The following is a 25,648-nucleotide window of genomic DNA, read 5'->3' on the forward strand; positions in this document are numbered from 1 at the left end:
GATCTAACACAGTGTCGGAATTATCACGTTCGGCCAATTGCGGCTAGACTCACCGATGTTCATTTGCACTTGTCACTGCACATAACAAGTGAATCCAACATTGCTCTCTGAACAGTGTCGCTACAGATAAATTGTATGCTTGGACGCGTTATTTCTGTGAGATACGAAACTTTTATTACTGGTGTGTGTTCCTGGTGAGGGTGAAATATTTTTAATATGTAAATTTATATATTAATAAATTAACTTACTGATTAGGAAAAAAAATAATTTTTTTTTTTTTTTATTTTGTATATGCAGCACTCCCACTTAAAATTTTTACCGGCCGCCACTGATTCACACATAGAATACATAACAACATACATGTTAAATATCTTTTCATCAGTTCTCAAGCAGCATTTATCTCCCATCTGCTTACCACCTCATTCCATGCTATAGCTCCAAGTTGTCTCCTAAGCTTTTCGTAATCACAGAGCCCTGTACTACTGCATATATCCTTTCCTCACAGAAGTCCTCATATGGATAGCTGTAACCCAGGTGATCACTTATTGATCACTTTCACCAACTGGAAGGAAGTCTGAAACCCCACTTGCAATGGCATCCTCTGATAAATAATCAAATCTAAAACTCTTGATCCTTGTGTGTGCCTTCCTTTACATACTACTTAAGATAGTTGTCTCTCAAGGACACAAGAAATTCATTTTCCTTATTCCCAAAAGCAATCTCTTCATTCCAGTTTACTTGCCACATTCTACTTTCTGCATGTCGAAAACTCATGAGGATTTTTCTTGGCTGATGTGCTAATTTCTGCTCATAGCAACTGAGCTCTTCTGGCCTGCTCTTTATACTCTTCGTGCAACTGATTATTACCATTATTCATGTTGTGCTCCCTCCAAAGTGTTTCCGTCTTCCAGATTTCATGCTTAATCCCCTCATTTGTTCATTTGATGCCTACCTTATTCAGTCTTCTGACTTTTAGAATACATTTATACATTAATCACATTAAGTGATTCTTTGTCAGTTCTCAATATTTATTTCTTTTCTGCTCAACTCCTCATTCCATGCTATAGCTCCAGGCTATCTCCTAAGCTTATTATAATCACCAGCCTTGTACTTCCACATTTCATCATAAATCCTCTGATGAAATGATTGGATCTAAACTCTCAATGCTCACATGCCCTCCTTTACATATTGCCTAAGATATTTGTCGCTCAAGAACTGAGAAATTCATTTTTCGTATTTTCACAGACAATCTATATTGCAATAATTAAAATCATTATAATAATTACCCTTACCTTGTTTACTAACCCAAGTTGCTTATACATTTCTTCATCACTACCTTTCACGTTCCCTGGCCTATAGCAACATCTCTTCTTCAACAACTAAATATCTCTTCCTGTCAACCACCATGACTCAAACCACTGCACTATTTACATTTTGCATCTCCACTCTGTGTAGGCATAATTTGCTTGCTATCTTTAATAGCACCTGCCTTCCCTTCTTGTCCTTTTTATCCTCACAAAAAATATCATATCCTTCCATTTCTATTTCCATCAGGATATATCATCCTTATACAACCATGTATAAGGATGATATATCCTGATTTTTGTGCATATAAACTCAATCAACAAAACCATTTCATCTCCCTTATTTCTGTTGTAATAGGTTTCAGGTATAATAAGAACACAGATGGTTAAGAAAATAACTATTTATTAACTTAAAAGCTAATATTTTGCTGGTATTATATCCAGCATCTTCAGAGCACACAACACAAAGTTTGTTACAAAGGCAAGACAACCACAATCCGGTGTAACAGTGGGGCTAGTATAAGTGATTGCAGCATGCAACACAAGACTAAAGTCCTAATATGGTGCCATCTGAAGATGCTGGATATAATACCAGTGAAATATTAGCTTTTAAGTTAATAAATAGTTATTTTCTTAACCATCTGTGTTCTTATTATACCGTGAAACCTATTACAACATGTCTGACAAACACATAAGCCTATCCACGCGTATAAATATCCCTTATTTCTGATGCTTCTAGCATTTGTAAATAAACTCAGCAATTCACTTTTAGGTCAATAACCAGTCCTGCCCCAGCCACTTATAATTAAAATAAACTTATACATTGTAATTTCTCCATATCTAACCATTCATAATTGCCTTTATCACCACTCATCCTATCTATCTCTTCAGACTCAACTATATGCCATACATCCCAGGCTATCCCATTCCCATACTGACAGTCCTCATAAGCATAGTGGCTACTATTTCCAACATCCATTCTCTTTATATTATGTCTCCCTGTCCACCCTGACTCCCCTCCATTTTCCTGTCCATCTTGCACTCTTGTTCTATCATTATCATTAATAGTACTACTATTCTAATTTACAATCACTTCAGTCTCACCAGTTTTTCCTCTCCTGATCTTTTGCCTCACCTCTTACTTCCTCTGTTGTTTTGCTCACATTGCTCATTGTTCCTTCTTGCAGCAACAGTCTCTTTCTCTCTCTCTCTCTCTCTCTAACTGACTTACACCAAATCTATTTAAATACAATCTGACACTTTGGTACATTTCCATTCTTCCTTCAAATGCATCCCATGCATTTACAAACTCCACTTCTCCTCACACTAATCTGCCAACATGCCATTCATGACCTCTACTCTCCATCTCAACTCATCATTATCATACCTAGGCAGCACACTGACTACCTTTCCAACCACACACAACTTTCACTGTTCTCAACAAATTTCTTGATATTCATCCTCACATGCTCTTTATGCCCAACCAAGTCATTTGTTCCAGCCACCACCAACTTGCTTGCTTGTCTGTTTCTCTTATTAAATGCATCACTTATCCTGCTAATTCTCCTTCCTGGAAAATACAACTTATGGAATCTCATTTACCACACCTCTAATAAAACCTGAAAATTTTCAGGTTTTATTAGAGGTGTGGTAAATGAGATTTGATGATGATCTGAAAATTCGGTCTCCCCCCCCCCGAACAGGAAAACCAGCCCCATGAACACACATGGCTTACAGTCATGAATATGACCCAGCCATGAGCCAGTTCTGATCCTGGATAAAATTGGGGGAGGGTGGGGAAAACAATGGTGAACTACCCTGTAAAAAAATCTCACCAAGAACACTTTGTAGGCAATGCCTACAAAATCACCTAGGGTTGAAAATGACTGAAAGGGAAAACCACCACCAATAATGGAATCTCCATACATCACTATTCTTGGGTCATTCATCACCTCTTTTCCTCTGCTTTCGATTCCAGCCACCACCAATACTTATCGACCAAACTTCTCATCTCACTATGCATATTTTTCATTTCACTTCTCATTCTGAGCAACTCATTTTTCAAGTCTTGCATCCTGGCAATTACACTATCTGTCAGTCTATCATCGGTTTCCTTCATTTCCTCATTTCACCTTTCGTTAACTTCTACAGATGCACTTGCTTTCATTTCTTCAGCTATACTGTCTTTTGCTTCTGTTCTGTAGTCCTACTTACTTCAGTTCCATGATTTATACAATCATTTGCTTCTGCATTTGCTTCCATCCTGTGATTCATATAGTTGTTTGCTCCAACATTTACACAATCTTTCGTTCCATCAGCCAGTTTCATGTTTACCATTAACTTGTAGACCACAGAACATCACACTTTAGACATAAATTAAAGATGCCAAGAAATTATATTCTTAGTTTAATCCTTTTCAACTTTGGTATCACCTCTGGATCTGGCTCCCACTAACTCAATAAAGGTCGAGACCAGTCTGGGTAGTGACCCTTCCCATAATGCAGAGCATTATATATGTCTGAAAGGATATGTTCTTTGCATTATGGGATACTAAGGCAAGTGATGTAAAATCATTAGCCTCTATGTATGAGTTGTCCTGTCCTGAAAATACTTCAGGTGCAAACTTTGTTTGCTTACACATGGAAAAAGGATTAAACCAAGAATATACTTTCTTCGTATCTTTAATTTATAGCATAACCAAGTAGAAAAACTTCCAACAACTTTTGACATATCAGTATCCTTCTCTTGTCTCCTGTTCAGTCTCTCTACAAACATTCTTCATATTCCACCACATACAACAGAGGTCTGAAAAGTTCTCAGCCTAACAATGAAAAAATGAATTTATAATTTCAAAATTATTTTTATTTTTCAACATAATCTCCCTTAAAACTAATATATTTATTCCAGCAATGCTCCAGCACCATTATCCCATCCTGTAGTGGTTCTCAGTAAGATCTGCAAAATACTCCTCTACAGCTGTAATTGCCTCTTGATTCGAAGAAAAACGCTGACCAGCAAGGAAAAGTTTTAGTTTTGGGAAGAGAAAGAAGTCAAAGGTAGCCAAATGTGGAGAATAGGATGAATGTTCCAACAATTCATAGTACAGATCCCTTAATTTTCTCATTGCCAAAACACCTGATGAAAGGCGATTTTTTTCTTCTGCAAACCTGATCTTTTCTCATGAATTTTTTCATCTAGTCTGGTTAAAAGATCGAAATAATATTCCCTGGTTATTGTTTTACTCTTTTCAAGATAATTAATAAACAAAATGCCTTTAGCATCCAAAAACACTGATGTCATGACCTTTCCTGCTGATGGAACCAACTTTGTCTTCATTGGCACTGAACAACCGGCTTCTGTCCATTGTTTTGACTGCTGTTTGGATTCTGGTGTGTAATAGTGAATCCAAATCTCATCCATAGCAATAAATTGACTCACAAAATCAATTTTATTCTTGTTAAAATGCTCCAAGCACTGTTCAGAGATTTTCATGAGAGTGTGTTTTTGATCTGCTGTGAGCAAGTGCAACACCCATCTTGGTGAAAGCTTTTTCATTTGCAATTCTTCATGCAAAACATATCCTACACATTCCTTTGAAATGTCTATAGTCTCAGCAATGCACTTTGACCTACTGGTCATTCAATACCATATTGTGCACTTGATCAATGATTTCTAATGTTGTTACACTTTTTGGATATCCTTCATGTGGATCATCTTCAAGGCTGGTACAGCCATGTTTAAACTAGGCAGCCCATTTCTTAATTGTCGAAAACGAAGGAGGAAGATTGTCCATAAATTTTATAACAGCACGATACTCAGTTTTATCCATTTCAAGAGATACAGAAAACACTTTTGCTTCAGACAGCTGTATAAAACAAACTACTTGATAGAATAACTTGCAATTTCACATGGATGCTTATGACAGATGTACCAACTTAGGAAATAAAAAATCTTGCCGATAGTGTTGCCATCTATAGTCGAGGTCGAGAACTTTTCAGACTACCCTCGTTTGTTGCATTTGTGACAACAAACCATTCTCAAAAAGTCCAAACTGTTAATTACATTTGTTTTTCACAATGCACTGTTTTCATCCATACTACCATTTTGTCGTTGTTCACTTCAAGAATATAATTTGTCTAGTATAATTTACTTTGTAACCAAGCAGAAACACTTTCTATATCTATTGCTATCCAAAAAATTGAATTATTAGTATATAATAAATATATGCATTCCCACAATTAGGCTACTTGTAAGAAAACAAGAATATAATTTGTATAATTTACTTGGTAAGCAAGAAAAAAAAAAAAAACATTTACAACCATCCCTGATCGAAAGAATTTTAATAATATGGCACTACACCATTTTACTACTTGTATGTGAAAAATATAACAAACTCTGAACCTTAAATTATGTAAGAAATATCAGAGGTGTGTGATCAGCAAAGAAGACAATAATCAATGCGACACATTGGGAACAACAATGAACAGTATAATTATCTGAAAAACAGATTAAAAAGGAGGTAAAGTTTGCAAAAAAAAAACTGTTATCTGAAGAATATAAAGAAATTAAGGATAACCTTCATAAGAATAACCAGATAACAGCATATTGAATAATTAAGAAATTAACAAAACTTTTTGTTCATAAGAGCTGGATAATTGAGGATGAAGATGAAACAAATATTACTGATTATGAAAAATATTGAAAAATGGTATGATTATTCGAGCAAACTATTCAATATTGATGATAGCTTGGATCAACAAAATTTAGAAGGAATTTTCCCGGTGATATACTCAGAGAAGTAGGAAGAGATCAAAATCAGAATAAACAGCAAGAATTGACAATATCCCACAAGAACTACTTAAAGACAGAAAGAATCTACTGTCAGTGCACTTCACAAAATTTGCCAGCAAGTGGGTGTGGAACACTGAGATCTAGCATGGCAATAAGAATAACATGAGAATGACAATGAGAATGGCAATAAAGATAACTAACCAGTCTGAAAGAAACAAAGGGGAAAAAAAAGGAAACAGCAAAAAAGTGCAATGATTTGATTTAAAAATACCATTCCATGATAATGTTTTTGGGAATTCATGCATTAAAGTAAAAATGGAATCCAATTTTTTAGACATTTTGACTGGATTTAAAAAAAAACAAGAGTATGATTGACCATATATTTATGCTCCATATCATTGGAGAAAAATATGTAGAACTTAATAATGTAATGTGCTATAATTTTACTAAACTACAGAAAGCTTGTGATTCTATTTGGCATGATGCTCTTTAGAAAATTCTGCAACACTGCAGAATAGAAAACAAAATATGATTGCTTGAATCCCTGTATTCATCTTCTGAAAAGGTTGAAATCAAGGGGAATTATAGCACTCCCTTTCCATGGCATGGAGCAAAACAGAGGTGCAAATTATCATCAATGTTATTTAACTGCTTCTGCAAACTGTGATTTTGGAGTAAATAAGAAGAAAAAGAATAAACCATCTAAAATTTGCTGATGATACTGATCTCCTAGCAGAAAACAAACCATATCATCAGGAAATCACCACAATGTTAGCTTATAGTCTTAACAAATATGGCTTAGCCATAAGTATCCAAAAATCAAAAACAATGCTGAATGTCTGTGCTTCTGACCAAGAAGGAAGTGCTATGGCAGAAACTGAAAAAAAAATCCTACTTGAGGATATATCCATAGAAGAATAAGTTTATCAGTTTAAATACCTATGCAATATCTTTAATAAAGATGGAAGATCAAGATAGGATATTAGAGCAAATACTGCAAAAGTAACATCAGCACTCTAAAAACTAAAACCACCATGGACAGATAACAAGCTTACAATTACAAACAGATTAAGCCTTATTGATACACTAGTTAATTCAGTACTTCTATATGGAAGTGAAACTTGGACCCCCCCTCCCCACCTAAAAGAAGATGAAAAGAGGTTGCTAGCATTTGAAATGAGGTACTATAGATCAGTGCTTCCCAAACTTATGGATGTAAAGGCCCCTTTGGAAAAATGAAAATATTTCACAGCCACCATTGGAAAAAAAAAATTGTAATATAGACATATATTATAATATTTATTGTATTTATACTCAATACAAAACATACACAGCGAATATTGCAAAAATCAAATGCAAAAATTACATTTTTAACATCTTACATACACATTTCACTTCGCAGACTTCGTCTTAAAACAGTTTAAATTTGTTTTCATTATTTCGTGGCCCTCTCAACAAAACTCATGGCCCCCAAGGGGGCCAACAGTTTGGGAAGCATTGCTGTAGATGACCCCTAAAGATACCATACACTGATCACATTACATAATATCCTAACTAAGATTTGAAGGAAACAACTTATATAGCTTGGTCATTTCAGCATATCAAATGGTCTTCTACTGCAAGTTCTTGAAGGACTTATTCCATGAATTTGAAAAATAGCAGATCTAAATTTCGACAGGTGTTTCACATATATAGAAAATATATGCACTCTGTACTGATTTAGCCTCAGTAACTCCTTGGGTCTAGCTCCTACTGATGACATCTCAAAAAAGTCAAAACTAATGTGGATAATGATGACTTCTAATAACGCATAGTAATATACATGTCCAAAAGTTGTCTAAACATTTCTCATGAAAACCCTGTTTACCTATGATTGAGTAAAGGATTAAAACAATATAAATTCTTATCAAACATGGGCGTCTGCAGAGGAGGGCAAATGGGGCAACTGATGCTACCATATTTCTATAGAGATAAGAACTAATCAAGGGAAAACACATATCACTCATATCATGCCATAACGTCTCTTGAATTCATTTACACTATCTGCACTCACAACCTCCAAAGACAAGTCATACAGTCATGCACTGAGAAAAATCTAGCTCTCGCTATTTTCTTGACTGCATTCAATCTAAAAGAATATGATCTTTCTCACTATCGCCCATCTTCCTAAGACTTCATCTACTGGTGTCCTGTATAACTTTTCGAAAGTTTTTAGGTATCTATACCCCCCCCTACTGTTTGCTAACATCTGCAGTCCATAAATTCTCCTCTCCTCATAATCTACACATGGCATAGTCCCAATATCATCTTTAACACTCTCCTTTGCATTCTATGCACTGTATCTGCATTGCATCACCCCATAAGTCACGAGACTAAGTTTAAGCACAATAGTCCAGATATGTCATATCAAAGCCTTGTAACAGACCTATATTTAACTCATTCCTAAAAAAGGGTGAGTTATTAAGCTATTAAGCAACCACCAGTATGGATTCCATGGATGCGGATCAACAGGTGATCTGGTCTCATATATATCACCCATCTCTGGACAAATGCCATGGAAAAATATGGCAAATCTCAAGTGTAAAGCCTTTGACCGGGTCTGGCACAGAGGCTTACTAAACAAACTCTCATCATTTAGACTGTCTCAGGACTTCTGCAGATGGATTGCCAGCTTTCTGTCTAGATGCACACTGTGTGTGATGGTAGACTGCTCCCTATCCTCACACCATACAACTAATGCTGGAGTTCCACATGGTTCAGTTCTCTCACCAACCCTCTTCCTTCTGTATATCAATGACCTACTTCAGTTGACCTCCAACCCAATACACAGTTTTTGCAAATGACAGCACATTGCACTCCTCCCTTTCATTTGATTAACCTTATCCTACACAACTCACTTGAACTCACAGAACATCAACCGCAACTTCCCTTAATTCTGACCTCCAAGCCATCCTCCAATTGGGCTCAGATAACCTCGTCAACTTCAACACTAGTAAAACCCAGTTCTCTCTTATTTCCCACAAAAAAGAATGATTTTCCCCCAGTATTATTTTTGATAAGACACAAATTCCCAGACAAGATGAGATTTCTCTTCTTAGAATTACTTTGACATATCAGGCCTCTCTGGCATAAACACATCACAACCATTGCATCCTCAGCTTCCAAAAAACTAGGATTTCTCTTTTGCTCAAGATATTACTTTACCTCTAAACAGCTGTTAACCTTATACAAATCACAAATCTGCCCAGCTATTGAATACAGTTCTCACATTTGGAGTGGGGGCTCCTAAAAGCTCCCTCAATACAGAGGAGAGAAATTAGACTGATAAATGACCCATCTCTTACCAACTCACTCCCCTCACGTTCACATAGATGTTTAGTCTCTGCAATTTGCGTATTCTATAAATATTTCCATGGAAAATGTTTATCTGATACAGCATCAATAATTCCCCCACTCTGTACTAAGCCCATTTGAACATGTACAGCTGCTGCCCCACATCTTTTCACAGTACACCTTGAAACCCATAGAACAAGTTTCTTTTCCTTCTCCTTCATCCCTGCTACTCCCTGTACTGTGGAAGGTCATCCCCTGATGTATTTCCCAAGGTCAGCAAGTTTCTCAACCCAGTACCCATATATATAGTACTAAAGTACTATAGGTTGATCAGCCAACCTCTTGTATATGGACCCAACATATAAACTAAAAAAAAAAAAATGTTGATGATGCAAATACAGAAAGAACAATCAGGGGTTACTGGTATCCAGTATTTATAGAATGATTTGAATAGGCTTGAAATTTGAGCAATGTTGATAATCGAAGAACTTTATCCAGCAAAATTAGAAAATAGGGACATTAGTTATGGGAGAAATGGTTCAATTGAAGCTATCTGTGGTGTGTGAGTTAGAGGTCAATAGGATAAAATATATTGTTAGTTTCTACTAGACATCAGGGAGTCTGCAGGAAGAAGTGATGCCATGCATCAGCAGTCTAGCACAATGAGTGCAGGCCAAGTAATGATCATTTATACCAAGGCTGAAGTAATGCAGAGGTCACATATTTCTCATATACTCAGTTGTGAAGTTACTTCACATGCAAAACTTTGTTTGTTTACACTTGGATAAAGGATGAAACTAAGAATATAATTTCTTGGCATCTTTAATTTATAGTATAACCAAATGAAAAAACTTTCAATAGAAAAATATCTAAGCAGATCAAAATTAAATTCAAGAAGTTTTTTTTTACTATGTAGCAAGCAAGAGCAAAAATGATTATGTAAGGACAACTTTTATCAATGCTGGTAGGAAGGTGACAGAAACAGAAGTTGAGATCCTAAGGCTTTATATCATCCAGATGGATATTTTGCAGTTACTGATGTGACAAATACTGATGTGAAAATTGAGGTAAACAAATAGAAAGTACTCAGTAGTAAAAAATATCAACATGAATACAGCATTATGACTGGCTGACATGTCAGCTTGTGTTCTATGTTAATGTGCAAGAGAATCGTCATGCCTCTGATAAAGTTGTAGAAAGAGGATAAGATACTTCATAAAGGATATTACACAATGGGTTTTGTGACAGAAGTAACAAATTACAACCCAATTAAAATCATAGGAGTCATGGTTAAAGTACTGGAAAAGTTTATAAAGGCAAAATACAACAATGGGTGATAGGAATACAATATAATACTCTATTGTAGGCAACGTGGATCTGTAAAAGGAAAGTCTTGACTTTGTAATTTACTCACATTTTATAACAGAGTGACAGTGGAATTAGATGAGGGAAATGACTTCACCATGATACTGCTGGACTTTGCAAAGGCTATGCTTTGCAAAGATCGAATACCATATGGAAAACTAGTTGGATTGAATGTGAAGCTCATGGCACTGATAGTGAGAGAGAGAGAGGGGGTAGGGGGGGGGGTAACAAACAGATACCAGAGAGCAGCATATGGTGGAGTGGACTTTAGGAGAATGAGGGTGATCAGTAGAGTGCCTAAAGACTCAATACTAGGATTACTTTTATTAATTTGTATGTTAATGGCTGGTTGCAAATAATCAAAAACTGGGGATAGTACTAGTTGATAAAACAACATGGATAATTTGCAATATAATTTATATAAATTGACATTGCAGGTGTAAAATCTCTCGTGATAAATTTTTTAATTAAATTTCCGAGATCATTTTACAGAGATTTCTGAATATATAGAAATTATAAATTATAATGTATTAAAATGAATGTTATTCCTCTACTGTTAAAATGCAAAATTTAATGCATACTGAAGTATATGTAAAACAGAAAGTAAGAGATTAACTCGGATTATAGCAACGACGAAGTAAGAGCAAAAGTTTGCAAGGTAATGTGAATATAGAAATATGTCCCCAAGAACGAAGGGAGCCGAAGTGACATTATCGTACTGGCGTGTAATCCTGGAAACTACATCAGAAGAACAAAGGATTAGAGATGATATAAAAGGGCTCTAGGTTCTCGGTTTTTGTCGTCTCCAGATTTTGGTTCCAGGTACATGACCCCAGGTGTGTGGGGGGAGCATCATTTTCGATGAATTTTCTGTGGACATAAGGACATGCTATGAAAGTGTGGTTACCCGTTAGAAATCGCGATAACTTCGGCAGTTCCATTCAAGTTCCCGACGGAAAATCAACCGAGGCTCATCATCATCATCATCATCAAATTCCTGCCATGTACCCTCAAGGGGTGTACAGGATATGACAGTACTACATGAAAAAATTACATCATTACTAACTTCCTATCTACAATTTTCCTCCAAATCAGTCTGTTACTTGTCAAGACTTCAACATTATCAGATCTTATATTTCTATCGTCTAAGGCACTTTGTACCGTATCAATCCACCTATATACTGGTCTTCCTCTGGGTCGATTTCCTGCCAACCTGCCAGAGAACACTTGCTTTGCTAATCTTTCCTCTCCCATTCTATTTAAGTGACCAAACCACCTGAGATTAGCTCTGCTAACACATTCCTGGATGCTGACAACGTCAAGTTCTTTCCTAATATCCTCATTTTTAATATGATATTGCCATTGATGCCATCTGTTCATGCCTCTAATCTTTCTGAGGACTCTCATATCTGCGGTCTCTAGTCTTTGGTCAAGTGTTTTACTTCTGACTCAGCTCTCAGATCCATAAGTTAAAACTGGTTTGAACACTGTCTTGTATACAGCTAATTTAGTGTTCCTACTAATTTCTCTTTTATTCCATATGAATTTATTCAATTGACTTCCCACCATACCAGCTTTGCTGATTCTGTTGTCTATTTCTATATTTAATTTACCATCTTCAGTAAAAATCGTGCCTAAGTAGCTGAAATGTTTTACTTGTTCCACAGGTTCTCCATTCACAACACAGTTGACATTTTCAATGATTCTGCCTATTTTCATTGTCTTTGCCTTTTTATTGCTGACCTTCATACCATATCTATTACAACAGCTATTCAATTTAGTCAGAGAATCTTGATTTATTTAGAAGTATAATTTAGAAATACTTCTAAATATTTCTAAATAAATCCAATTTAGAATCTAAATTGGATTTATTTAGAAGTATAACATCATCTGTATAAAGCAAAGAGCTGACATTAACATCTGCAATTTTGATATCATGTTTAATACCACTTTCCTTCATAATGTGATCCATATAGATAATGAATAACAGAGCAGATAATGTACATCCTTGTCTCACACCAGATTTAACATTAAACCATCTTCCTGTACTTCTTTCAATTCTAACTGCTAACTTACAACTCAAATAAAGACTAAGTATTGCTTGATATAATGCCCCATTGACACCATATAACTGTAGCGTATTCAATAGCTTCTCTCGTGGTACCTTGTCATATGCCTTTTCCAAATCAACAAAACTTAAATACATATCTTTGTTATATTCCCATGCTTTCTCGACTATTTGTCGTAAAGTGAAGATCTGATCCTGACAGCCTCTATTTGGCCTGAATCCAGCTTGTTCTTCACCAAGCCTTTCTTACACAATTCTTCTCAACCGTTTCTCAAGTATACTTGCATAGATCTTGCCAGAAACACTCAGTAATGACATACCTCTGTAATTCTCACATTCAGTTTTATCTCCCTTTTTATACATGGGTACTATGAGAGCTGTACTCCAATCATTGGGAATTAGTCCCTCTGTCCAGGCATTCTGAACTATGCAGTGTAGCCACTGTAAGACTCTTATACCACCATACTTCAGCATTTCTGGTCGAATATCATCTACTCCTGTTGCCTTTCCACATTTCAAGCCTTTGATGGCTTTTTCTACTTCAAGTATGGATATGTATTCCTGACTGCATGCCTGGTCAGTGTTTTTTTTATCACTGTGCTGTCATCATTGCTTGTTTCATTTAGCAGTTTTTCAAAGTAATTACTCCATACTTCAAGGGTATCTTTTTCTCCTATTTTCATGTCACCTTTATCATCTCTAACTCCTTTTACAGCACTCTTTCCTCCATTCCTAAGCTTCTTCAACAACCTCCAGAATATTTTGCCACTGTCTTGATATTTATTTTCTATATTCTTGCCAAAGTCCTCCCATGACTTTTGTTCAGCTAGTTTTACACAGTGTTTAGCTTTCTTACATTTGTCTCTGTATTCTGTAAGAGTAAAAGCTGACTTATTTGCCAGGAACTTTTGATATGCTTTCATCTTTTCCTTCACTGCCTCTTTAACTTCCTGTGTCCACCAGGGAGTTCTGATTTTTTTATCCTTGCACACAACCTCACCACATGCCTCTCTGGCTGAATCAATCAATGTTTTCTTCAGAGTTTGCCACTGAATCTCCAAGGTTTGATTCCTGTTCTCAAACTCTTTCATTTTCTTTTCAATAATCTTTCTGTATTTTAGTCTACAGTTTACATCTGAGAGCTGTTCAACTTTTATTTGCTTTAAAACTTTCTTACATGTTATTCTTTTCAATATGAAATTCAGTTTTATCCTGCTCAAGTCTAAATAGTGATCACTTCCAATTTCAAAGCCTCTGTACACTCTGGTGTCCTGCACCAGGGAGAAGACATCACTATCAATAATAACATAGTCAATGAGACTTTTCTTATTCCTTGCCTCTTTCCTCCATGTGAATTTGTGCACATTTTTATGTTGGAACATGGTGTTAGTAATAACCAGTCCATATCCTGAGCAGAAATCCAACAGATATTTGCCATTATTATTAGCTTTGCTCTTTTCTCCAAATTTTCCCAAAATATTTTTGTATGTCTCACAATCATTTCCTACTCTGCTATTTAGATCCCCAACAAGGACCAACTTTTGCTTTTTCATTGTGTCAGCTTTTTCTAAAGCATCAAAAAATTCCTCCACTTCTACCTTAGTAGAACCTTCTGTGGGATTATAGGCACAAATAAGTCTAATTGTCCAGTTCCCCATTCTCATATTTGCCCACATTACTCTACTTGAGACTGACTGCCATTCAAGAAGATTAGCCTCGTATTTTGTGTTGAATACTATGGCTACTCCTTTTCCTTGATTGTCATTGCCTGAATATAACATTTTGTATTTATTGCTCAGAAAGATCTCACCAGTTTTGGTCTTTTTTGTTTCAGTCACCCCTATTATGTCGATCTGGTACTTATCTAATTCCTCAGCTAGCTCCATTTCTTTGCCATTCAGGCTTCTTACGTTGATAGTACCAATCTTTAACTCTGGTGATGTTGAGTTGGGGTTTGTTTTCAGATTTGTTCCAGTAGCTGACTTTTCGCTGTTCGCCCTGGTTCCCTGGCAAAAACAACGGGGGCCTTGTTTAACTGGGCGACGCCCCAGCCGGCATGAAGTTTTGTCATGTTGTACCATCATAGGCTTTCCCGGAAAACTTCTACAGTAGAACAGCCAGGATTGTCCAGGCAACAGCCAGTACCCAGGAAGAAAATGCAATATCAAGCTAAACTAGCTGAGGTTTGTTCAAGTTGACTGAACTGTGTTTGTAAGAGTTAATGTAAGTAAGCACAATTTTATTAATGTCTTAAAAGCTTACAACTAAGATTTGTATGTGTACTTATAGGAAATTGTTAGTACTTAGTTAGATAATAGGTTATGGTAATGAAAGGGATATTAACAAATGTTAACCTATATCTGTAGTGAACGAAGTTTAGCTAAGTGTAGCATAAGAATCAGTTACATGTCTGATTTAGATAACTAAGCACTGTAACAGGGTTAACTAAGTGTTGAGTGTAAAATGTTTAGTTGCATATTTGCATATTGTGCATGTAAAAGGGCTTAGAGTGATAATGCCTTCTATTTTTTTGTGCATTGTACTATTTTACTAAGTTAAAATAAAATGTTTTGTTTGCATAACTATCTTGCCTGATCTTCTGCCAATGAACTGTCTCCAAAAAATAATAGCAAACCTGTGAGCCTGTTTGATTAAGAATCGCCAATACTAACTATAAGAGACTGTGTATGGTAGACTTGATCTTGCATGTGTTCCATACTTAAATTCTCAAGCTATATATATATATATATAATTTAGAATGGTGTAGTCATTAAACAAATAAATTTTTCTAAACTGCATAAGTTTGAGAGTTGGTACCCTGTATAATGTGGATAGACTAATAACAAAGGTCATCTACTAACAGTGGGAACATAAAGATTATAGGGGATTAAAAGAGACGTCTATATTAAGCAGATTATGATTTTATTTGAGTAAGTTAGAAGAAATAAGTTAGGCGTAAAGTGAACATGTAAGAGAATAACAAAGGCACAGTTGACAGTAATATAAAGTTAGTAATAGAATATTAGGATATTACAAATGGCACAATCGACGACCTCTTAAATATTTAACATCTTGAATTAACACAATAAAGAATATTTTACACAGGCAAAGGTTGTCAATTGAATAATGCAAAATATAAGGTTATTCATTTCTGGTTGAAAAGGTTACACACTGTGTATCATGTATGGGACTGAATTACAGGAAATTTCTGAGGCTTGGGAAATGAAGTTAAAAGGGCATATTGCAAAGCTTGGAAAAAATCCTATCATCTTAGCTTAAGGGATTACTTAGATGTCGAACAACACACAAGTGAGGTTATTATCCTTCTTTGTAATGCTATGTCAACTGCATCTTAACTACTGTGCACAGATTTGACCATCTAGTTTCTAGGGGATCAGGATTTGGGAGAGGATATAGTGATGAGTGACCAAGCTGCTGACAGTTCAGTGGAATGCTCCTATGAGAATACATTGAAGGTGTGTAGGCTGCAAAATTTAGTTGATAGGCAAAAAAAAGGGGACATGAAAGAAACTTATAACATATTAAAAGGATTCTATAATGGTTCTGACACAAGAGAAATATTTCAATATATGACAGAGAGAAAAAACTAGTGATCACTCTCAAAGTTGTGTAAGAGTGTGGTCCACAAGGGTTAGCAGAGTAGAATTTTTTTTGCTTAGAGAGTGGTGATGAGTGCAATGAATAATGAGTTTGAGGAGAGGTATGATGATGATGTTATGTACATAAAGGATAGTGTAGGTCTCCTGCAATGATTCTTCTGACTCCATGGAGATATCCATATAATAATAACGATAGCTGTCAATTCACAACGTTAGTAACTGAAAAAAGTTATGCACTCTAGTCTGATGAGATTTCCAATAGCATATGATATTGGTGGGGTTATGAGACAAGAAAGTGATGAAGCCAGGGATCTTTGAGTTATTTGTGGATAAAAATTTGAAGTTGAAGGGTTACACAGCAAAAGTTTCAAATATAACTCAGAGGATAATTGCAATGTTGAAAAGAGTACTGACATGTAAGGATAAGGAAGTCATTTTGCCTCTTTATAAAGCATTGATAATAATGTACTTAGACTACTTGTGCAGATTTGGTCTTCTGGGTTTAGAGGGGATGAAGAAACTGGGAAAAGGGTACAAAGAAGAGTTACAGAGATTATAGTGGGATTATGGAATATAGATTATGAGAATAGATTGAAAATATGTGGAGTGCAGATCCTGGTACACACAAGAAAGAGGAGTGATATTATAGCATATTGTGTGATGAAATTTCTCATTACATGGAAAATGAGGAAAGAGCCCAAGGACATCTGCAGAAGTTCAGTTTGTACATGGGTAAGAAAATGGTAAGAGCTAAACTTTTCTCTAACAGAGAAATGAGTGGAACAGTTTGTTTATTTAAATGGTGAGCACATCTAGTGTGAGTGAGTTTCACAGAAGGTACAACAGCTGGTGCAAGATGAATGGCTTCCATCCCTCAATGAGTCCTTGACTCCCTAGAGGTCTCAGGTAATAATAATAAAATTTCAAAGTATCATGGTACATCCATTCCTCTTGTTTAAGTCATTTATGATATTATTATAAGCAAGTTACTCAAATATGACCTTCTCTCAGTAAACCTATGCTGTTCATTGAAAATTATACATTCCCTGTCAATGTATATCCATATGTGATATCATACCAACTTCTCCAAAATCTTCACCACGACTTCAGAGATACTGAGAGACACTTTCCACTCCTATGGAATCCTTGTGCTGAGACCCAAATTATGCAGCCAGGTAAATGAACAGCTAGTTCAACAGAACACTCTTTTAGCATCACATGCTAATTTCCCCCATAAATTCCGTACTGCAAAATTCATATTCAGCTATTCAGCTGACCAACTAGGTAGCCCCACCCCCACCACATATTCGACTCCACCTAACAGCCCTTAAATCCCTGCTACATGGGAAAGCATTACTAATATTGCAATCACAGCTATTTACATTGAGAGAATTCATATCATCCAATATCATTAGTATCACATCCCTCCTTTCTTATCCTTCTTAAAAATATGTCTTGAAGTTTGGGGAGTGTCTTATAGCTAGTGCTTATTCCAAAAACAATGTGTTTAACTTGTATTGACTTCTATGTAGAACTTTGTACCATCTGATCCTATATGAAAGGATGTCTAAAGCATGGTCTGCCAGTCCTAACTTGCTATAACAATGGTGGTAAATGTATTTCTTATATTCTCTGAGGCAAATGTCACATCATCCTGTCTGTCTATAGAACAGCCCTGTCATAAATAGGGTGCTTCATATACTCAAGAATGTGATAAAGGATGTAGTTTGAGCTTCAGTGAATGGATGAGAGATGCTAGTTTTGATATAGGATTGAGATGTGCTGTGGAATAAGTTATATTTATTAAGCACTCTAAATATCTTTTTATATATATCATGAATATATGGGATATTAGCAGTTTTGTATATTAAGAGAGTGGCACATTTAATATTTTATCTATTGGCAATAAATATGTGGTGAATGTAAGCAAGTTTAGTGGTGAGAGCAGTATCACTGGAAGAGACAGCCTAGCTGTGTGTGTGTGTGTGTGTGTGTGTGTGTGTGTGTGTGTGTGTGTGTGTGTGTGTGTGTGTGTGTGTGTGTGTGTGTGTGTGTGTGTGTGTAAGAGAGAGAGAGTATTTTCGAGACTGTTTTGGATTTCTTATAAACAAAAAATGGTAATGAAAGACTTAGGACTATCTGGCTCTGTGTGTCAGTGTTTTATTTTCATTCTATCTTATAGAAGAAATCTATGAACAGGTGCAATTCCAAAACATGTGAGCACTCATTATATATTCATTTTATCTAACACACCTGTGCATAAGTATTTTCTTGATTCTAGTGCAGAGAGATTGATTTTAGTAAAATTCAATGCTTTGAATCCTTACAAAAATTTGTCAAGATATTTCAACAGTTTTTTTTTTTAAATTGGCATGTGTAAAATTATGACAAAAAGGTTGCAAGACTATACAAAGCATAACTCCAATATGACAAAATAAAATTTGGCATTATGGATCTCAATTAAAATTTGTCAAAAAAAAAAAAAAATATATCATCATCATCAAATTCCTGCCATGTACCTTCAAGGGGTGTACAAGATATGATAGTACTACATGAAAAAAATTACATCATTACTAACTTCCTATCTACAATTTTCCTCCAAATCAGTCTGTTACTTGTCAAGACTTCAATATTATCAGATCTTATATTTCTATCGTCTAAGGCACTTTGTACCGTATCAATTCACCTATATCTTGGTCTTCCTCTGGGTCGTTTTGCTACCAACCTGGCAGAGAACATTTGCTTTGCTAATCTTTCCTTGCCCATTCTGTTTAAGTGACCATACCACCTGAGATTAGCTCTGCTAACGCATTCCTGGATGCTGACAATGTCAAGTTCTTTCCTAATATCCTCGTTTTTAATATGATATTGCCATTGATGCCATCTGTTCATGCCTCTAATCTTTCTCAGGACTCTCATATCTGCGGTCTCTAGTCTTTGGTCAAGTGTTTTACCTCTGACCCAGCTCTCAGATCCATAAGTTAAAACTGGTTTGAACACTGTCTTGTATACAGCTAATTTAGTGTTCTGACTAATTTCTCTCATATTCCATATGAATTTATTCAATTGACTTCCCACCATACCAGCTTTGCTGATTCTGTTGTCAATTTCTATATTTAATTTACCATCTTCAGTAAAAATCGTGCCTAAGTAGCTGAAATGTTTTACTTGTTCCACAGGTTCTCCATTCACAACACAGTTGACATTTTCAATGATTCTACCTATTTTCATTGTCTTTGTCTTTTTATTGCTGACCTTCATACCATATCTATTACAACAACTATTCATTTTAGTCAGAGAATCTTGCAGACTTGTAGCGGATTTATTTAGAAGTATAACATCATCTGCATAAAGCAAAGAGCTGACATTAACATCTCCAATTTTGATATCATGTTTAAGACCACTTTTCTTCATAATGTGATCCATATAGATAATGAATAACAGAGGGGATAATGTACATCCTTGTCTCACACCAGATTTAACATTAAACCATCTTCCTGTACTTCCTTCAATTCTAACTGCTGATTTACAACTCAAATAAAGACTAAGTAGTGCTTGATACAATGCCCCATTGACACCATATAACTGCAGCGTATTGAATAGCTTCTCTCTTGGCACCTTGTCATATGCCTTTTCCAAATCAACAAAACTTAAATACAGAGCTTTGTTATATTCCCATGCTTTCTCAACTATTTGTCGTAAAGTGAAGATCTGATCCTGACAGCCTCTATTTGGCCTGAATCCAGCTTGTTCTTCACCAAGCTTTTCTTCCACAATTCTTCTCAACCGTTTCTCAAGTATACTTGCATAGATCTTGCCAGGAACACTGAGTAGGGAAATACCTCTGTAATTCTCACATTCAGTTTTATTTCCCTTTTTATATATGGGTACTATGAGAGCTCTACTCCAATCATCGGGAATTCGTCCCTCTGTCCAGGCTTTCTGAACTATGCAGTGCAGCCACTGTAAGACTCTTATACCACCATACTTCAGCATTTCTGGTCGAATATCATCTACTCCTGCTGCCTTTCCACATTTCAAGCCTTTGATGGCTTTTTCTACTTCCAGTATGGATATGTATTCCTGACTGCATGCCTGGTCAGTGTTTTTTTTATCACTGTGCTGTCATCACTGCTTGTTTCGTTTAGCAGTTTTTCAAAGTAATTACTCCATACTTCAAGGATATCTTTTTCTCCCGTTTTCATGTCACCTTTATCATCTCTAACTCCTTTTACAGCATTCTTTCCTCCATTCTTAAGCTTCTTCAACAACCTCCAGAATATTTTGCCACTTTCTTGATATTTATTTTCTATATTCTTGCCAAAGTCCTCCCATGACTTTTGTTTAGCTAGTTTTACACAGTGTTTAGCATTCTTGCATTTGTCTCTATATTCTCTAAGAGCACAAGCTGACTTATTTGACAGGAACTTTTGGTATGCTTTCTTCTTTTCCTTCACTGCCTCTTTAACTTCCTGTGTCCACCAGGGAGTTCTGATTTTTTTATCCTTGCAGACAACCTCACCACATGCCTCTCTGGCAGAATCAATCAATGTTTTCTTCAGAGTTTGCCACTGAATCTCCAAGGTTTGATTCCTGTTCTCAAAAAAAAAAAAAAAATAAATAAATAAATATATATATATATATATATATATATATATATATATATATATATATATATATGTATTTATGATATCTAATTTTGCCATTCTTAGCAGCAGCAGCAGGTCTGTGTTCAGCTATTGTAACAATAAATAATGCCACTATAATAAAATGATAGTACAAAATTCTCTTTTTATTTATATTAATTTTTTTTTTTAAAGATTCAACCCATTACTCCTTCATATACAGAACACGACATTTAAAAGGACTCTGCAAAGAACTTATTTGCACATAATGCTTAGCTTAATTCACAAACTGTTTCTTTTTCTATTAAAATTTGTTGAGTTAAATGCATAAATTCACATATAATGCTTTTTAGCACAACCAAATGAAACTAAATTTCACATATTATATGAAAACACATCCTATGATGGTTGTATAGTTGGTCTTTCTAAAAATTAATTCTGTTATCTTCAATGTGACTGTTACACAACAATCATATTCAACATAACATTCATGATACATATTCCAGCCAAATACTCAAGCTTCCACTAGTTTCTAAACTTGCTAGTTCTTCAATTCACAGACATATACCAATATATCTACAATGAGTTAGCTTAGCATTAGGAACACCCACCTAATAATAGGTTGGTCGGCCCACCTCTCTGTTTAACTCACAGATGCTTAGGAAAAGATTCCACAAAGTGTTGAACATCCTCCATGCATAATTTGAGCCATGTCCACTGCAACAACTCAACTGCAACATTATTATTATTATTCAGGCCTCTGTGGAGTCAAAAGACTCATCGTGGGGGGGGGTCCTTCCTAAGAAACACAAAGTCTATCAAGACTCATCGAGGGGAGGTCCCCTCTAAGAAACAAAGAGTCTATCATACCACTCCATCAGACAATGCATTCCATGGTTTACCCTCCATGCAAAGAAACCACTCCTCACCCTCTTGCTCACAGTTTCCTTTCGTAATTTCCAGGGATGGCCTCTTGTCATCACTCCTTCCCGCTATTCAACCAAGGGAAAGAACTCCCCAGTGTCAATCCTGTAACCACCTCTCAACAGTTTAAAAGTCTCAATCATATCACCTCTCCTTCTTCTATCCACCAAATGCTGCAGTCCACATTCCCTCAGCCGATCCTCATAACTATCATTGTACAGTCCTGAAACCATCTTTGTTTTCTGCCTTTGTACCCTTTCCGCAGTTAATTTATCCCCTTCAAATCCTGGGGACCAAATCTGAGAATAATAGTCCAAGTGTGGTCTGATCAGGGTCTTATACAACAGAATGATATGCAGGTCAGTGTCATCAACAGTTCCCAAATCCTATTCTAGCTTATCTCACATATGTTCAGTTAGACTACAATAAGGGGAGTTTGGGGACCAAGGCAATGTGGAAAATTCGTTGTCATGCCAACCACTCAATAGTTGTACAAGTCCGATGACAAGGTGCATCGTCCTCTCAAAAGATAACCTTCTGCAGATATGGATGGAGATGGAGATGGTCAGCTAACAGGCCCCTGTAGGGTCACCATTCACTGTTTTTGGGATGGTAACCAACAGACCTAAGTGTACCAGGAAAAAGCTCCCCAGACCATAACACCACCTTCACCAGTCTGTTGAATTCCAGCTGTGCAACCAGGGGATAGGGCTTCATGCTGTTTATGCCAAATGCAAATCCAGCCATCAACATGGTGCAACAAGAAATGGGACTCTTCACTCCAGACAACCTTCCATCTGTCAAGGGTTCACTCCCAATGTTCCTTGGTCCATATGAGGCATTGATGAATGGTGAGGCATTCCACATCACCACATCACTGGCTGTGGAATCCCAGGTGCAGAAGAATATGGCATGTGGTGCATGTGTGGAAATGTGTCAAACTGCCCAGCTGTTGTACTAATGGGTGAGCTGCGTGACTGTTGCACATCTTGCTAAGATACCAGATGTGATACCTGGTGCTCATTTCTAGGATCAACCACATGAGGCTGATGAATGTAAGCTCTTCTGCTGGATGTCTGGTAATGGTTAATCCAGTCCTTTTACACCCTTGATACATTAGTGCAGGAGCAACCAACAAGTTTGGCTGTTTCCAAAATACTGGCACTTGCTCTCCAGGGCACCAACTATCTGCCCATGGTCAAATTGGCTTATGTCACCACATTTCCTCATTACTGGCAAACATTTACTGATTACATACAGAAGAATTTGTGGGTGGGGGAGAGGCCCTAATGCACAGCGAACTCAATGTATGTTATGCATAAGTTAAAACATGTTTTAAAAAACTGAAAAATGTTAAAAAAAAAAAAAAAGCACTTATCTCTTAGAGAACAAGTCACTGCCATCTAGGACTTCATTAAGCTGTCACAAAATAAAATAGCAAAAAAAAAAAAAAAAAAAGTACAGAATAGAACAATTACAGGAAGTCTCACAAATCAAGAAGCAATCATTGAGCAGTTTACTGGAAATGCTAATCCAAGCAGATTCAACAAGAGAAGAAGCCAATGAAGTCCTAGTTTTAATATTCTTAGCTCATGCTCTTGGCACTCCAATTTCTGAGTCAATCATCCCCAAAAAACAGAAGCTTTAACTAAGCAACTGATTTGCAGACACTTTTTATCTAACAGATTCATCAATGGTATCAGTGCTACATAATTAAATAAAAAAATAAATGTTTATTTATTTATTTATTTTTTAAAAGCCCATGAAAACTGTTAAATGCCTCCTTGAAAAACAATAAGGCAACAAACAGATCACTGAAGCACTACATTTAGCCTGATATCCAGCGCTACATAACAGAGGACATGTATAATTGTGATGTAACAGAAATCAAGTAACCATGCCTTCCTCACTCACTCACATTCACACACACAGTGATTGTGTTCTCAAATGAAAACCTTCTGGAGCCAAAGAATTGCAACTCCCATTATGTATAAATGAACAGGAACAGATAAGAAACCTGTTGATCATCAATAAATCAACCAACCCAGTGTGCATTCCATGGACTGCAGTCAATAACAAGGAGATAAATGTCCAACTGGTAGCAGCATCCAGATGACTGATCGATATACAAAGGACAGCTTACAAAATTCAACAAAGAAATTTCTCAGAAAAAACATATGGTATGCCTCCAACTAGATAAGCACATCCCACAAAACAGATGTTAAGATTCTCATAGAAATTGTTTTTATTTCTCCAAACACGATCAGATCTATACAACCATTAGATCAAGTAAGGAAGAAAACATTTCAACTTTTAAATTTTAATACATCTAATATTCGAACATAAGAAATTTGTTAAGAAGAAAAATTTACCTAATTTCCTCTTCCTCCTCCTGTTCTATTTCCAAGAAATTTTCACTTTCAAAGGTTTTTTCAGCATCGCATTTGCTATCAAAGCTTGGCAAATCTGGATAAGGATTATCATTCTCTTTTTTATTTCTTCTTTGGAAATAAGATGCTGCTTTATTTAATATGCTTAACATAGCTCATTAAAATCTGTAAATTAAAAGACATTCTAATTTAATACAATGCTAACTAATATAAGAACAAATTGAAAATTAAAAATTAGGAAATCTTCAAATAAACAACTTAAGATACCATAAAGAAGTTAAACAACTTGAAATAAAGATACCATAAATAGCATTAAAATTGCTCGATAGGCAGCATACAAAGGATTCTTTTAAATGTTTGGTAGGTGAAAACAATCAAAAAATAACTAATAAATAAAAAGAGCAATTAGCTCATCTGTATAATTCTAATGCAAAGTATGATTATAATCAAATCCAAAGCACAATTATATTCTAAATCAGAGCTGTATAATTCTAATATGATCTCTATGAAGTCATTAATTACTATATGGAGATCAAATTATCATGAGAAATTAAATTACGCTGTTGATAAGTCTCTCATATGTGCCAATAAACTTGCATGAACTAAACGTGTATGTACCTTAATGGGAGAATGGCAGAATGGGACAGAATCAGGAGGGCAGAAATAAATCACAATATTAAAGAATGATCAGAAGAACATTACCATATAACGATCTTAAACTATTTTTTTTAATGGAAATCCCACAAAATTCTATAAACCTATTGTACATTAAGTACTGTGGGGGTCATGGATTAGGACTGGTTGGCCAAGTGGTTAGCATATCTGCTCTCCAACCAAAAGGCTGCAGGTTCAAATCCTCCCATGGACATGGATGTTTGTGATTGTCTGTGAAAATATTAGTGGTGGACAGTAGGTGGCATTGGTGTAGATGATGCAGTTAGTGGAATGAGCAGAGAAGGAGTTGGTGGAGACAGAGAGTTGTAGAGTAGGTGCCCTCCCTCAATGAGTCTTTGGAATCCTTGGAGGTGTCACATAATAATAATCAGGAAACTTTGCCTCTAGAGACCAAAACAGAACATTAAGTTTTTCAAACAAAGCCTTCAAATAAGTAGGATAATGAAATCTCTCAATTGTCTAAATGCATTCCTAAACATCCATGCCCATGGAGGAATCCAAACCGATAGCCTGTTGGATGGAAAGCCAATATGTCCAAATGGAGACCAAAATA

At 35.9% G+C, this 25,648-nt stretch overlaps 1 protein-coding gene across 1 annotated transcript in view; it reads right to left on the minus strand.

The window, feature by feature from the left end:
• LOC150109827 (RNA helicase Mov10l1-like) overlaps nt 1-24,755 on the minus strand; it is a 223,644-nt gene extending 198,889 nt beyond the window's left edge. Inside the window, exon 1 of the mRNA XM_090396278.1 lies at nt 24,403-24,755. Within this exon, the coding sequence (XP_090252404.1) occupies nt 24,403-24,572 (170 nt within the window). The 5' untranslated portion in view covers nt 24,573-24,755. The remainder of the gene's footprint in view (nt 1-24,402) is intronic.
• Between the last annotated feature and the right edge of the window lie 893 nt (nt 24,756-25,648).

This window comes from Typopeltis vanoorti, chromosome 1 (genome assembly GCF_054136105.1).
Source record: "Typopeltis vanoorti isolate ZY-2024b chromosome 1, IOZ_Tvanoo_1.0, whole genome shotgun sequence".
NCBI classification, from domain to species: Eukaryota; Metazoa; Arthropoda; class Arachnida; order Uropygi; family Thelyphonidae; genus Typopeltis; species Typopeltis vanoorti.